The 17016-nt window shown below is 31.8% G+C and overlaps 1 protein-coding gene and 1 non-coding gene across 2 annotated transcripts in view; one reads left to right on the forward strand and one right to left on the reverse strand.

Moving 5' to 3' along the window:
* Positions 1 to 6033, forward strand: part of LOC118190809 (cubilin-like) — a 413937-nt gene extending 407904 nt beyond the window's left edge. The window contains exons 63-64 of the mRNA XM_085826303.1: positions 1023 to 1134; positions 5632 to 6033. Of these exons, the coding sequence (XP_085682429.1) occupies positions 1023 to 1134; positions 5632 to 5705 (186 nt within the window). The 3' untranslated portion in view covers positions 5706 to 6033. The remainder of the gene's footprint in view (positions 1 to 1022; positions 1135 to 5631) is intronic.
* A 3727-nt stretch (positions 6034 to 9760) lies between these two features.
* TRNAG-GCC (transfer RNA glycine (anticodon GCC)) lies at positions 9761 to 9831 on the reverse strand. The gene has a single exon. It is a non-coding gene; the product is annotated as a tRNA-Gly (tRNA).
* Positions 9832 to 17016: the final 7185 nt, after the last annotated feature.

Here is a 17016-nt window from a genome sequence, read left to right on the forward strand (position 1 = left end):
TTGAAAGCGAGCAGTAGCAACACGTTTCGAAATAAAGTATTTTTATTTCTAGCGCGCCAGACTGTTGCCACTCGAAAAAATGAGTGCGAAAATAAGCGTTTTCAGAGTTTTTAATTAATATGTCGGCTGATTAAAGTCGTACGAAGATGGGAACAGTCGAAATGGCTTTCCACGAATTTTTGGAACCGGGAATAATGTATTTAATGTTTGGCAATGCTATTTTTATTTCATCGTAAAGCTTAGAAATTTTTTATTAATAAACTCTACGATTTGAAAGCGAGCAGTGGCAACACCTTTCGAAATAAAGCAGATTTTCACCCAAGGTGGTCCTTGTTTTCATCTCCAGCTTGCGAGACTGTTGCCACTGGAAAAAATGAGGGCGAAAATTATCGTTTTTCCGAATTTTTAATTAATATCTGATTTGAGTCTTTTTTTTTTTTTTTTTTTTTTTTTTTCCAGGACCCATAAAAGAATTGTAGGAAATTTGGTGATAGCTATAGTAGTGACTAAGTTATTAGCGAACAAACATACATACAGACTTTATTCTTTATATAGAGAGAGATTAACAATTTTGAAGAGTCAAAGAAAGATTAGAACTTTAAGTTTACGAGACCATTCTTATTTAATTATAAGTTTGATTACTCGTAGAATGTTTCATAATTTATGTGAATAACGTATTCGGAATATTTATATATAGTTTGACTTGTTTCTCTTTCAGTTTACCATAATTCAGTAATTTATGTGTTTTAATTTTATTTTGTTTATTTTTGTGCATATGAATTTTCGTTTTTAAAATTATCTTTCTAATTGTTTGAGACTTTAATGAAAAATTCTTCAATATGCAAGATTGTAACATGAAGTTTACGAATTCCAATATATTATTTTTATCGTTTGTAGTTTGCGTTTATTTATTCTTCATATCTTGTAAAGTAATATTTCATATTTCTAATATTTTCATTAAAAATGACTCATTTTTTTCATAAAATCTAAGGAAATATTCATTCCATTTTTTTTCCTTGTAGGATTCACCAGCTCAGCATGACTCTCAGAATAATAAGATACTTGTAAAATTCGTCTCAAGTCCTTCGAATGACATGCCTGGATTTACCATGACCTTTGAGTCCACAAACAAATGTAAATTTTTATGTTTAGTGTTGTTTTTATATTTAGTGTATAAAAAGTCCATTACATTTCATATTTCCATTAATAATAATGATTGATAATCGAGCTATCGTATGGATTCAAGGTTCCATTGAGAATCAATGAATCATCTAAGAGAGTCTATCAAGCTTTCTTTCAGTAAACATATACACTCTCCACCAAAAATTTTAAAAAAATACCAAATTTTAATTTGCATTTTTCCTCTCTCGAAAGTGTTACTTAGGCTATATGCTGTTTAATTCAAATGCTTAATGTTTAATTCAAATTAGCGTTGCTATAATGCAACGGTAAACAAGTATTTCCTGAATTAAGATACAATACCACGCCGAACAAATATTAATTTAGAAGTCAAATAGCAAAAGTCAGCGTTACATCCTCAGATTTTCACAGGACTAGTTTCGATGGTTTTATTTTTTTGCAGCTGAGGATGATGGTTCGGTAAAACCATCGAAACTAGTCCTGTGAAAATTTGAGGGTGTAACGCTGATTTTTGTTGTTTGACTTCTAAATTAAGTATTTCCTGATTAATTTTATCCTTTAAAACATAAACGAAACCTTTTCTGACTCCGGTTATATTTTCTGTTCCATCTTTTGAAATTGAAACAATTTTATCGAGTGAAATAAGATATTCCTCCATGCATTTAATGACAGCATTTACAATATCCTCACGACGTGTTTGACTTTGCAGTGGCAATAATCTTCTATGCTAGATAACCAAACCGTCCACAAGTTATAAAGAACTAAAGGTTCTTTATAACCCGTGGACGATATAAATCGAACGAAAGTGCAACTTGGGCTAATACATTTATGTCCCAAGATTTGTGAACAGCTACTCATAAAGCTGAAACCAGTTTAAGATCTTGGATTTGCTAATTGGTTGTCTTCTAAGATATTTTCACTGTTCTGTCTTTTACTGTTTTAGCAGACGGGGGTAACTCTAATTTTTTTAAGAACTTCTGCTTTGTTCTTTACATCCTGGAATAGCTCTTCGGATGCACTTATGAAAGTACTTTTAACGTATTCATTGTCTAAGGCTGCTATGACACATCGTTTGTTTGTTTCGGAAGAACAACATATATATATATATATATATGTTTCGGAAATATATATATATATATATATATATCGAACATATCGTTTGTTTAGGAAGAACAACTGTTAGAAGCAATTTTCCTGCTTTTTTTCAAAACGGCCAATCACCTCACATTACTTTGTGGTTAACACGTAAAGGGTAAACTGGTTCGCTATCACAAACAAGGCGATAGCATTCGAAGCTGATAGCTAATTGTTTGAAAACGAACAACCTGCAATTTTTCCGAAAGGAAGGGGAAAAATCGAGCGTCTTTTTTCCTATAGTAAACTAGGCAGAAATGTTGTTCAAAACAGTTGCTCGTACGAAACAAATGCATGTGTGATATGGGCCTTAGGATTCACACGACTAGCAATAAAGCTTGCAATATTAACATTGTTGGAAAACTGGACCCAATAATTAAATTCACAACTTAAGTTTTCTTAACTTTCCTGAAGTTCCTCGACTGCTTTCTTTCTCGAATCACCGGCGGGTTATTTACTGCCAAATGACACGTGATTAATCGTAACCTCTCCAAATTTAATTTCTTGCTATGAGCCAATTTATCTTGACATATATAACCGGCTGTACGGCCATTTAATTTTTGTAAAAGAGCGAAAAGTGTGGTTCGTTCAACTTTTAAAATTACGGTTTTCATCCCTGTTTTTCTTTGTAGTTGCCTCTAATTTGTAGTTCGTGTACTACTGGTTTCTTTCTTGTAGCTATGTCAGATCGGTGGCATCTGAAAACATCTATTATCTTATAACAATAAAAGCAGCAACATAAAGTTATAACAAATTATAAAGCTGATGCTAAAAATACCTGTGAGATCTGCAACTGGCTGAAAGTTACACTGGCTTAAAGTAGCTTAAGGCTCCTTTCAGACGGTGGTATAAATGTCATAGACACATAGTCATAAGGTATATAAAATGCGATAGTTCCGTTCACACTTCCAAGACAGGGTCTAAGGCGCAGCCAATTAGAGAAGTTAAATTTGAGCATGACTGGACGTGTCAACAGCTTTCGCGCTCAAGAGGTTTCAGACGTTCGCTCGGATTGGTCGACTTTTATACCAAGTCGGCATAAGGTTGAAAACTTCGACTTTTATGCCAAAACCTTTAAACCAATTTCTGTGACGTAGCAATGTCTGGTTATCTAGCAAAGAAGCTCGCTTGAACCAGTTATGACATTTATACCACTGTCTGGACGGAGCTTAAGGCCTCGATTAGATACTCTAGTCACTCGCCTGAGAGTTTTTGACACGCTACGCACTCATGAACAAGCTGTCACTGGCTCGCTTCGCTCAACTCGTGCGTTAGTCGCGTGTGCTTCTTTAGCGCCAAATACTCCGCGCCCGCCTGCACTACGTTAACCCGACCACGGACGTTAGGAGAGATGGTGTAAGCACGACGTCTTTTAAGTGAAACCAAGGAAATGTCAGCAAAGTGACGTCACCTTTTATCATGGACGCTGTACAGTGTACTGATAAAACTACGAAACATACAATTAAATAAAATTATACTTACTCTGAGAGCAAATATCGACGTCTGCAAGCTCAGAGAGGTCTCTTTAGGCATAATTTGCATAAAATACCATTGAAACTTTCACTAGTCTCCTCGATTTCGTCATGTATTCATCAGTCTTATAATTATCGTTTATACATTTTCATGTATCTATATTTTATTCAGTTTGAAACAATTATCTGCAATCCTTATGATTTTTCTATATACTAAGTAGAAAATCATTTACGTTGAATATTAAATTTAGAACGGGAAATAATGAATAGCAAACTTGTTGACAACACTGATTAAAAAGTAAACAAAACGAACCAGATGTCCAACTATGGCTGATAAGTCGTGACGTCATACCGTCACGTTTCATGGCTTCATTTTCAATGTACCGGAGATACAGGCGACGATTACTCCATTTATTCTGACCTCCTTGAACCGATGGACATAGTAGAAATCGATTCCTCCCAGAGCCGTATAGCTCGGGAACCACGGTTTACCGACCATCAAGAATTCTCAAGAATGTGTAAATTTCAGAACCACGAGGAAAGAGAATCAAGATGATTTAACTCTTTGAAGACCAAAACGTCTTAGACGGCCCTTCATTTAAACAACCACAACCGCCCGAAACGGCTGAAATTGCAATGTCTTTTTTTCCCTCTCCCTAGGGTTTATGCTGTAGCAAGTGAAGTTTCCCAAAATACATTGTATCAGTTTATTGCAGACAGCTTATCCTAAAAAAGATTTATTTGAGGTTTCTTATCTTTATTTATTAGGATGTAGAAAGGATGTCATTTTAAATCTTCACACCTCTTTGTGCGTTAATGGATGGGGGAGGAAAGGAAACTGCTCTATTTCAAGCATGCAAGTTAGTGAAGGCTTCGGTTTTCAAAGAATTAAACCGTGAACAGCTGTTGTGCTTTTTTTTTCCTCTTAGGAAGCAATGATACCTCGCACCACCATCGAATTCCATAAAAGAAATAAAAGTTTTTGTGAACTTTGTTTTATTCAGTTGAGATTATTTTTACCGCTTGTCATAAGACAGCATAATTCCTTTTGTTTGCAACTCTTTCTTTAGGAAACAATAAATTCCAAATTTTCATGCTGAAAAATTAAAATTAATAATGATTTTAAATCCATAAGTACTTAACTAAAATCCGTTAGAAATTTAAACAACTTAGAACAAGTTTTCACACTTAAAAATGCTAATTATCACCAAATATATTTGTCTGAAATAATTAAATTTTTGCTTGTGTTTTGGTAGAACTACTACTAAGCTTGAAACCTTTGATATGTAGCCAGTATGGTAGTCGCGGATACAAAAATCGCCATTTATTATTTTGCGTTAGGCCAGGGCTTAAATTGCGCCGCCTCCGGTGGGCTCCGGCGGTTTTCTTAGCTTTGGGGATAATTCATAATTTTAGCCGGATCGCATCGGAGCCCTAAATAAGAAGCCTCCGGCACTTGTTTTATGTAGGTGAACAATAATTTCAGTAGAAATTTGATCTTCAAAACTTTATTTTTAGTAATAAAATTATATTAAAAATTGCTTATTAAATTCTAATTTATCACTTTGCATTTTATTAAATTTTAATTATTTAATTACTTTAACCATTAATTATTTAATTATTTTATTAATGAATTATTTAATTTTGTAATTGTTAATGATTTTATTAGTCACTTCATTCTTTTATTTATTCTTGATCCTCTTTCTTAAATGTCTTCTATAGAGCTCCAGTACTTCTATTTTTTGAAATTAAGCCCTGCGTTACACTGTTAAAGATATACGATGTAGTTCATAGGAGATTTCACAACAATTGTTATATTTTAATTTCATTATGAATTGTAATGCCTCATCTTTTTCTGACAGTGTTTTTTCTTCTTTCTTAACAGACTCAGAAGAATCGTTATCATTGTTTGAACGATATTCGAATGAGCAAGAAGAAGCATATCACTCAGATTATTAATTAAATCTGTGAAAAATACGATAATTTATTTTCAAACAGAATATTATGAATAAGTTATTATATTTTTATTATATTTCTTCATGAAGGTTTTTATTTTTTTTCATATCTTTGGAACTTCGATGCCAAAGAAGACGATAAGGTATTTTTCATAGATTCGAAATGTTAGCTATTATCACTGAAATAATTTTCTTTCGAGGTAAACAAATGTCCATTTCGAAAGCACTGCTACATTATTGTAACATTTTTAATTTAAATATTCTTCAGATTTACTTCTGTCTGCTATCGAGAATATAGTATTTATGAATTATTTTCTGCAATAAAATGTTTGCAAGAATTTTGTATGTTCTTTAATTTCCCTAATATTAAATAAATAAATAATTAAATAAAAAGCTATAAAAGGAAAAAATTCAGTGCTCTCCTGCACAAAAACCAAAAGATTCTGTTCAAGTTACTTCCATACACAATACATGGGGCCAAGAATGTGCCGGATTTTGCTCTCAGTTGCAAAAAATTTATTAGCCCAAAAGGTACGTAGTCCGAATGGGATATTAGTCTCGAAGCGGCATTTTGCGCTGAATCATTATAAACGGCGTATCACTTTTCAAATTGTAGGCCACCAAATATTATCGCCCTGTATTACATTTAAAAAAATTAAATAACGAAGAATCTGAATGAATGCACGCATGTTTCTCGCATTATGAAAGAAAACAACGTTACCTAGAACCATCAAATTTTGAATAACGTAATCCTCCACCCGAACATGGGCCCCTGGAAGCCCGAATTTTGAATAACGAATTGGTTTTTATAACCCATTTCATATTTTGAAAACTTTAACGAATTTTCGACTATCAAACTCAACGATTTGAAAACGAGCAGTGGCAACACTGTACGGATTAAAGCATTTTTAATCCCAACGTGCGAGGCTGTCTATTGTAAATTCTAAAAATGCGTCATTTTTAAGCATTTTGTGATTATGCTGTTGAATCGAATTTTATGTGGCGTAAGCGTCAAGAACGTGATTATTAACAAATAAAGTTGACACAGAAAACATTAATAATAAAAGGACAAACAAGTTTTGTAAAGCCTGAACTAAACTGAACTGTAAGAGAACTGAATATTGATATTATGAACTGAGAAAATTGTCTGAAAACTGAAAAAACAGAAACAGGTGAACAGAAAAATATCTGGCAATACTTAACGCTGCATAGGGAATTGTTAACGTATACTTCTATGCTGCTTTCAAAATTTTTGTAATTTGCTGTTGAATTGTATACGGCGAAGAAAATTATGCTGAATAATAAAGCTAAAAAATCTAAAAGTTTTTTTTTTATATTACGCCCAAAAAGGCTTTTTTTTTAAATATTTTCTGTGCTTCCTTTATTTATTAGATATCATGTTCTTCGCACTTAACCCATAAAATTCAATCCAACAGCAATATCACAAAGTAATTTTAAAACATCAGAATCAAATACACCAACACCACACCACCACTATAGTCATAATCAGAGTCTGAAATTCTCAAACATAACATATTTTCAAAACAAAAAGGATGAAGCACATAAATACGATGGGGCTCAGAGACAAGAAGCAAGCAATGATGCAATAACAACATTGCCTCTTTCTTGTCTCTGAGTGCATTGGCGAATTATCACCGATGCACGTATTCTCTGTCGGATTGTAAAATAATACAGTATCTGTGAAAAGAAATAAAAAAAGAAGAAAAGAATATAAAATCTGCGTTTTTAATGATATTCAGATAATAATAATAATAAAAAGAAAATCTGAAAGGTTTCAGATTTTAAATTACGTCCAAAGGGGCGTTACCTTCATTTAATAAATATCATGTTCTTCGCACTTAAACCATAAAATTCAGTTCAAGAGCAATATTATTTCAAAATAATGTATAATTGAGTATATCTTTAGAATTTTCGATACACAGTTTCACGCGCTGGGGATAAAATGTTTTTTCTGTACAACTTTGACATTGCTCCCTTTGAAATCCTTATATGGAATCGATAAATATAACAAATTTCAAATTTGGGCTTCCAGATGCCCATATTCGCAGTTGGATTACGTCATTCAAAACTGGATGGCTTTATGTACCGTTGTTTTATCGTAATGCGAGAAACATACATACATTTATGCAGATTCTTCATTATTTAATTTCTTCATATCTAATACAGGGCGATAACATTTGGTGGCAACAGTTTGAAAAGTGAAACATACATTCAGAAGGATTCCATTCGTTTGACGATTCAAGCGAAAACAATAGTTTCTCAGGGACGAAGACCCTTTGGACTAATAAATACTTAAAATTAGTTTACGAATTATTCTAAAAGTTAAAAATAACTCTACTGCTGAAGTAGATATGTCTTTTGAAAACCATTTATGACTTACCTAAAAGATTAAAAAAAAAAAAAAAAAAAAAAAGAAAGAAAGAAAGAAAGAAAATGCGATTAGACCATAACGTCATTAACGTCATTTAGAAATTTTTATTGACTGAAGAAGATATTTCGGTACTTTCTGATTAGCTGCAACCTCAAGCCAAATAAATTAAAGAGACTTGAATTTATTTGACGTGTTTCTTTTGCTTTAAAAATGCCTTTCTGAAAGCCGCAGTCGTCTTATACATGTAGTCGAATATTTAAGAAGTGTACCAAAATCACTAGTATCTCTTAACTTTAATTTAAACGTAAAGCGCCAAAACGTAATTAATAGCCCCTCTGGGCAAATTGCCTCTTTGAGCTAATAAGAAGGAAAGAAAAAAACTTATTCTATTCCTAAAATCAAATCTCTTTTAGTAATGTTTCTTTTTCTCTTATGTATTTAAAACAGATATATAAATTTTATATCATATAATTAATATGGAATAGTAAATTATTCTTTTGTACAGGAAAATTGATCAACAAGTATTGAACATTTTTCTGAAATAGCATAGTATGTCCTCCATCCAACTGCTAACTTCTTACTTTATGAATAATTTAAATAAATAAATGTATGCTTAAAATTACTTTTAAATTAAAGTAAATATTTCTAATAAATACAATTCAGAATATCTAAAGTTTGTAAAGTTAGTATCAGACATCAGCTGCTTGCAGTAATAGTAAATTAAGTAGGATAACTTTTTAACTCATTTCTTGTTTTCTTACTAAATAAAAATATCTCCTTTAAAAGGAAACGAAAATTTCTATCTACTACGTATTAACATCTTTAAAATATAATAAAAGTATAACACCATTCTGCGATGAATTTGAGCTTTCAACACTAATTGCAATAAACTCAAACAATTACCAGTAGATGGCACCACTAGCGAAAGAAAAATTGGTGAAAGTTCCTAAACAAGGAAGGAATTTGCCAGTTTCACGGAAAAATGCAGTAAAGCTTTTATTTAGCTGTTCGCTATTTAGCTTATGAATATGAAGCAAATAACCTTTATTTAAGATTTATCATTTATCAACATGTTCTATACTTTTAGTTGTTTAATTAATAAAAAACGTTAAAAAGTAACAGGAAGGGGGGTGAACTTCTAGCAGTGATAAAAGGGATGCACAGGGCAAAAAAGGTTGAAAACACCTATGCCAAACCGTTCTTATTTAGCACAATTACGTTATAATATGCAAGTAACATTTTGGGTAGTTTTCTAAGTAATTCCTAAATGATCACAAAATTACATGTATTTAAATTTTAATAAATATAATCTTACATCATCATTATTATAGCCAGCTAAATATTGCTGAAAATTCTTTCAAGCAGATTTTTCAAGAACATCGTATGCTTTAGGAACCCTTGACATCACTCACGTCTCGGAAAATCCTATTGAAATCTTTATTTATCATTATTAATCTTTCTTTTACTTTTATAAATTTATATGAACATTTTTCATACATGATTTTTTTTTTTTTTCTTTTCAGTACCCGCATTCAGCAAAATAAAGTTTCCATTCACTCAAAAGTTAATTTTCTATCTGTAAATGCATCCACACAAATAGACGCAGCTTTAAAGATTTATTTAATTCATTTCAATCATAATAAATTTCCTGACCAAAAAAGTACCCCTGCATCGGCCGGGAATCGAACCCGGGCCGCCCGCGTGGCAGGCGAGCATTCTACCACTGAACCACCGATGCTATACAAACTATTTGCTCAAAATGGTAATGCACATTTGCATATAGAATAGAAATGATTTCCTTAACCATTACAAGAATTATGTCTTTGCACGCATTTCACTCACCATTTCTTCACATCTCGCAAACAAAATTTAATGAACAAACCCAAAGTTATACGAAAAAAGGCCGAAACAGCTTTAGTATTGGTCCTTTTGGCGATTTTTGGATTAGACCCGGCTTTGAAGATCAGAAAAAAATGGCGGATTGTCAACAAAACCCGATCTAGACTAAATAACAATTCTAAAAAATAAGCTCTTAATCAGAACAAACAATTTCTCCAATTTTCATCATTTCTACTACTGCTTTGATAAATTCTTGGAACACTACCATAAATAAATTTATGGCAGTGATTATGATTATGTTATGAGTAATGAAATTTACAAAAGTTTAATATTTTAAATTATAAAATATAATATTAATGTATTAAACATTAATATTTTGAGTAGTTAGTTAATATTTATATTATATTAGTATTTACCTGATATTTTAAATTTACAAAAGGTTAACAAATGCATTTCAAACTAGTATATGTTACTTTAGTTTCTTAGATTCTGTTATTAAGAGAAAAAAATATTTCAAAGTGAAGGAAATCAAATTAAATTATAATGAGTAAATTTTGTACCAGCATTAGAAATACTTTTTTTATGATTAAATTTTGTAAATGGTAAAAATATTAAGAAGTTTGTATTTTTTAATCACTCTACTTATTACAAGTAATTTATGATTATAATTTAAAAGCTAAAATTAAATTATCATACTGAGTAAATTCTGTACCAATGGTAATAATAAACAACAACAATCATCATAACTGATGATTTCTGTGAAAGATTCAAACAAAAAAATCATTGGAATCCACTAGTGGTATTTTTTGTGGTTTTCTTTACATGTATTGTGAATCTGAACCAGTTTCCCTTAAAAAGAGCAAAATCCTGTTCAGCTTTGGACAGCATTTAAATAAAATAAATAATCTGTAAATGATGCAAACAAAAATGCATTACACTATTTCATGTAGTGAATAATTAATCAGGGAACAAAGTATAATGTAACGTTCCTTTATTTTGTAACCAGAGTTATTTTATGTTTGAGATCTTTACTGTCAATTCCCCATCCGTTTTCCCACCAGAATCCAAATGAAATTTTTAGATAAGATAAGATTTATAGTCTTCAGTCTTGCATTATAATTGCTGATAGTTGAATTCCATGCCGGTTAAGTTTTGAACCAACTTTGCGTTAAATTGATTTGTGTAGCCTTTGGCTACAAACTTATTTGAATTTAAATTTTACATTTAAACTTAATTGTTATCATAAGTTATCTTACCACAAGTGGTTGACTGAGTCGTAGGCACAAAGTGTGCCTTCTGTTCTGTACATCTAAACTTTATAATAGAATAAGAGTATATCTTAACTTAATACGAATATATCTAAACTTTATAATAATTACATTTAAAGACATTGAAATCAGTATCTAAGTGCTTGCCATGTAGTCAAATTTTTATATATCAATCTTTTATTAGAGTTTTTATTACAAAATATTCAGTTTTCTCTTAGATTAAATGTTAAAGTAATGTAGAAAATTTGTATAAAATTTAAAATAAGTCGACTGTTATGTCAACATACTACTAATAAAAGTAATAATACTCAGTGAAGGTTATTCATATACAGCTATTAGATTGCAAGATTTACAAAATTTGAGAACTGTAAATTATGAGGGAATATATTCCATAATCTAAGCAACATTATATTTTTTATAGTCAGACAAATTCTAAAAATGTTATAAAAGCAATAATGAAACCTGATTTTGGTCTGTGAATTCATGCAATTACACACCCCTACAGTTCTAATTTAAGAAATGAGGCAAAAAGGTTATTTTTAGACCATGGTAATTTTGATCACTGCCTATTTTAAGAAACATCTAAGAAGTCCAAATTTGTATGCAAAGGAAAGGAAACACCAAGAGTTTACCTCATGCTACTAAAAATGTTTTTTTTTTTTTCTTGGGGGGGGAGTTTATAATATGCAGAGTTGACACATGAAACAATGTCAAGACTCATATTAAAAGCATCAGTTTTAACTATCAAATTTTGGCATTTTTAAAAATATTTTAAATGTAATGCTTTCTAACACAAAAGTAACTTAAGAAAAACATGCAGTTTATCCCTCCTGCCATCAAAGCTCTAATACCTACCAAATTCGTTAAAGTTAGGTGCACAGAAATGGCGGCATGTTTTTCAGCTCAGTATTTAGGGTTACTATAAATAACAAGGTTATCATAATTTTTCATTTATCGCACCAAAATGTCGCCAAAAAGAACTAATACTACAGCTGTGCCAAAAGGCCACCTTTTCCTTCGTAAAACAATTACATACTATACCGAAGCTAATAAAATAAAAAAGAAATACATTTGTTTATGTTCATGGTTTTGTTGTTCAATAAGCACTTGGTCATAAAAGCATTATTTCTAAAATCAGATCTTTTATCAAAAATTTGTTTACAGACTTGCGTATACAATGAACAAATAATTGCATTATTTGAATATTACGGTGAATACTTCATACACAGATTGAGGAATGTTAGCAACACCCTGCTTCATTCAATGGGATGACTAATAAAATGAAGGCCGGCATCAGAGATAGAGCAGCCACACTGGGCAAAATAATTTAGGAACTTCAAAAACTTAGGAATTGCTTAGGCATTGAACAATAAAATTTAGCAGCTGCAGAGAATGAACTGGGTAGTAAAAAGTCCAGCAAAGCAGCTCTAATTATGGGGGGAGACTTTTTTATGGGGGGAGACTGAATTAAGTCTCAGAAAGATATACAGGGTGTTTATAAAGTCCCAAACCCATTTTGATGTTTAATAACTCATAAAATAATAAAAATAGATTAAAATTAATAACATAAATGGTTAGATAAACTCAAAGAGTTCCATGACCCTTGTCAACAAACTTCCGCGTGTGTTGCCCTCTTCGTCGCATGGAGAACATCAAGTTGATATTCAATTTCACGCCAGGTACCCGCAAGCATGTCGGCATCCACAGAGGCTATTAGGTCTTCAATGGTAGTAAGGCTATTAGGTAATTCTGGCTTTTAGGTCTTCAATGTTCAACACTCTCCTCCTGTAAGTGGTGTCCTTTACAAATCCCCAAAGGGAAAAGTCCAGCGGCGTTATGTCAGGTGATCTGGGTGGCCAAGGAATGGGACTTCCTCGCCCAATCCATCTTCCTGTAAAATGGTCATTCAAAGCACTACGAATGATGGTATCCCAATGAGGTGGTTATACCATCTTGTTGCAAAAAGACATGTGGCTGAAGTGAACTAGAAGCTATTCTTCTAGTTGTGAAAATACGAAGTCTTCCAACATGTCTAAGTATACGACTGATGATACCATCTTTCTGTAAAAAAAAAAAAAAAGAAAAGAAAGGCCCAATGACTCAGTCGTGCATTAGTCCACAGCCATATAATGCTGCTGGACCTTTTCCTTTGGGGATTTGTAAAGGACAACATTTACAGGAGGAGAGTGTCGAACACTGATGACCTAAAAGCCAGAATTGCAACCGCAATAGCCTCTGTGAATGCCGACATGCTTGTCGGTACCTGGCGTGAAATTGAATATCGACTTGATATTCTATTTGCGACAAAGGGGGCACACGTGGAAGTTCATTGACAAGGGTCATGAAACATTTTGAGTCTATCTAACCATTTATGTTACGAATTTTAATCTATCTTTATTATTTTATGAGTTATTAAACAACAAAATGGGTCCGGGACTTTATAAACACCTTGTATTCTGATATATGCTAAGTTATTCATATGGAAAACTATACAATCTACATGCTCAGTAATCCAGAAAAACACTTCCTAAAATCCCCATAACCTGACTGTTGTTCAGAGGCCAATATTTACAGTAAAGAAGGCATCGATTTAGGACAACACACTTTATTTACATGTATAATGAATAAAAGGATCACACAGGAAATCGTATTGACCATCACACAGCAAGTAACATCTCACCATCTCCATACGCTCGAAGCTCGAATGACGGATGTGTCGGTAGAAGAGACAGCTGCGCCATCATACGCATGCGCATAAGAAAAAACGTTCGTTCGCCTCTACCCAACACACCCCTCCTGCGAGCAACATTTTTTCAATACAAAAATGAAATACAAACAATATATAACACATTACATTAAGAAATTAAGGAAATTACTTTCAATGTATACATTAATTTTTCTTCATTGACACTCTTAGTAAGAAAATCTGCAATCATATTATCAGTTTGTGAATATTCCAACTTAATAACATTGTCCTTTGTTAAGTCCTTCATAAAATGGAAACGTAAGTTCATGTGTCTGGATTTCGTAGAAGATCTGGCACAGTTGATCCACTGGATGGTAGCTTGACTGTCTGTATTCAAGACCACTGCACCATTCAAAAATTGTTTACATTTTAATTCTGATAATAAATTTACAGTCCAAATAATATCCTTACAAATTTCAGAAATAGAAAATAATTCTGCTTCACAAGTAGACAATGCTTGACTCTGCTTACGACATTTCCAAGAAATCAATGAATCACCTAGTAAAATAGTACCACCAGAAAATGACTTACCATTTTTTGCATTTCCCCAGCTAGCATCAGCATATACATTTAAAACTCCAAAATCATTGCTATAGAAAAGTTTATAATTTTTTGTACCTTTTAAATACCTTAATACCCTTTTAGCCAAAAGATAATGCCTTTTTTCTGGTGCATGATTAAATTGTGACAAATAAGTTGTTACAAATGATATATCAGGACGCGTTCTATTCGCTAAATATAAAAGTTCCCCAATTAATTCCTGATACAAAATTGCATCAATTTTTTCATTTGTACATGAAAAACCTTTATCTGCCCCTTTAACGATTGGCGTTTTCACTGCTTTACAATTTTCCAGATTGTGTTTAGTCAATAAAGATTCAATATATTCTGTTTGAGACAAACATATACCATTTTCAAGTTTTTCTATTTTCATTCCTAAAAATTTTGAATTAGTATTTTCACGTAACTCAAATACATTTTTTATTTTAGAAACAATATTTTCAAGCATTTCTTTATTATTACAGAATACAGCTAAATCATCAACATACAAACACAATATAAAAATGTTTTTGGAATCATTATAAATGAATATACAATTATCAGATGCTAACTGTACCAGCCCAAGTTTTTCTAATTCATTTTTTATTTTCATATACCAATTTCTACCGGATTGAGGCAACCCATAAATACTTTTCTTCAATTTACATACTTTACCTTCTCCAATCAGTTTTTCATAACCAGGTGGAGAAGTCATATATACATCCTCGTTTAAGTCACTGTGCAAGTACGCTGTTTTTACATCATAAAATTTAACAGTCAAGTTTAATTTAGCTGAAAGTTCAAGCAATAATCTAAAACATTCAATGTTAACTACTGGTGAATATGATTCGGTATAATCCTTATTTTTTATTTGATTAAACCCAGCCGCTACTAATCGCGCTTTATATTTTACTTTCCCAGAGTCTCCTTCCTTCAAAGTATACACCCACTTACTTTTTACTAATTTTGTTTTTTCAGGCCTCTCTAATATTTCCCACACTTCGTGTTTATGTAATGAATCTAATTCATTTTCCATTGCGGATTTCCAGTCATACCAATTCGCACTTTGTTTTGCTTCTGAAAAATCATTCGGAACATTACTGATTATACTCGATGCTAGTTGTTTTGATTTGAGCCTCTCGGATCGTCTTAATAGTATTTCATTTCCATATTTATTACTTTTTTCATAGCTATCAGATGTTTGGACTTCATTCCCCGTCATCACCCCCGCTACAACGGCTTATGTCGGCGATTTCGAAATTCGATGAGTCATCATATTCGCTTGCTTGGGTATTTTCCGTAACAACCAATTCGAGGTGTGGTTTTTGATCTACTTCGTTTCCCTTTCCTTTTAATTCTTCAATATCCCAAGTTTCTAAGGCTTTATTTTCCCCCATATAATTACTACCTTTTAAAGTGATCGTTCTTCAATTATTTTGTTACTTGCTATATCATAAATACGATATCCTTTTCTTTCTCTAGCATATCCTAACATTATCCCTCTTTTCCCTGGTATGTCAAATTTGTTTCGCATTACTTTCGGAATGTGAAAGTATGCCACACATCCAAACCTTTTTAGATAGTTTAATTTGGGTTTCCAAATTTCTAAAGGAATTTTTTCTTTTCCTTTCCGGGGTGTTAAATTTGATACTTGAGTACTAAAATTAATTGCTTCTGCTTAGAATTTTACCGGAAGCTCACTCTCATGTAGAAATGTCCTAGCCCTTTCTAAAAGAACTCTGTTTGCCCGTTCAGCTTTCCCATTACTCTCACTGTTATATGGAATTGTTTTTTCATGAAAAATACCTGAATTAGCAAGATAATTATCTAATTGTTGATTTACAAATTCTAAACCATTGTCTGTTCTTAAACGTTTAATTCTTTTACCAGTTAAATTTTCATACTTAGCTTTAAATTTACAAAATGCGTCAAACACTTCACTTTTAAGAAAATAAGTAAAATACATTCCAGAAAAATCATCCACTAAGATCATAAAATATTTAGACCCACCAATTGATTCAGTTTGAACAGGGCCACATAGATCCGAATGAATTAATTCTAAAATTTCTGAACTCTGATTAATGTCAATATTTGGATGACTTTTTCTCGTTATTTTACTTATGTCACAAGTTTCACACTTAAAATCACTTATATCATTAATATCAATGTATTCTTTCATTTTAAGCATATATTTTGGATTTAAATGGCACAATCTACTATGCCAAAGTTCATAATTATTACCAGTACAATCATTAGCAATGCAAGATTCAGAATTATAATATGGTTCTAAATTAACTTCAAGCCTACTGTTATTCTTAAATGCTTTAAAAAGTAATTCATTACACCTACTAAAAACTAATACAGAATTATTCCTTGATTCAATTTTACATCCTTTATCCATTAAGGCAGTGAGTGACAATAAGTTATTTCTTAAATCAGGAATATAACTAACATTACTAATAGTTAAATTAATAAAACTAGAATTCTTTGTATTTATAGCTTTTGCTTTAACAGTACCAATACCTTCTGA

This window comes from Stegodyphus dumicola, chromosome 11, assembly GCF_044657685.1.
Source record: "Stegodyphus dumicola isolate Sdum_Otavi_A_Nest chromosome 11, ASM4465768v1".
NCBI classification, from domain to species: Eukaryota; Metazoa; Arthropoda; class Arachnida; order Araneae; family Eresidae; genus Stegodyphus; species Stegodyphus dumicola.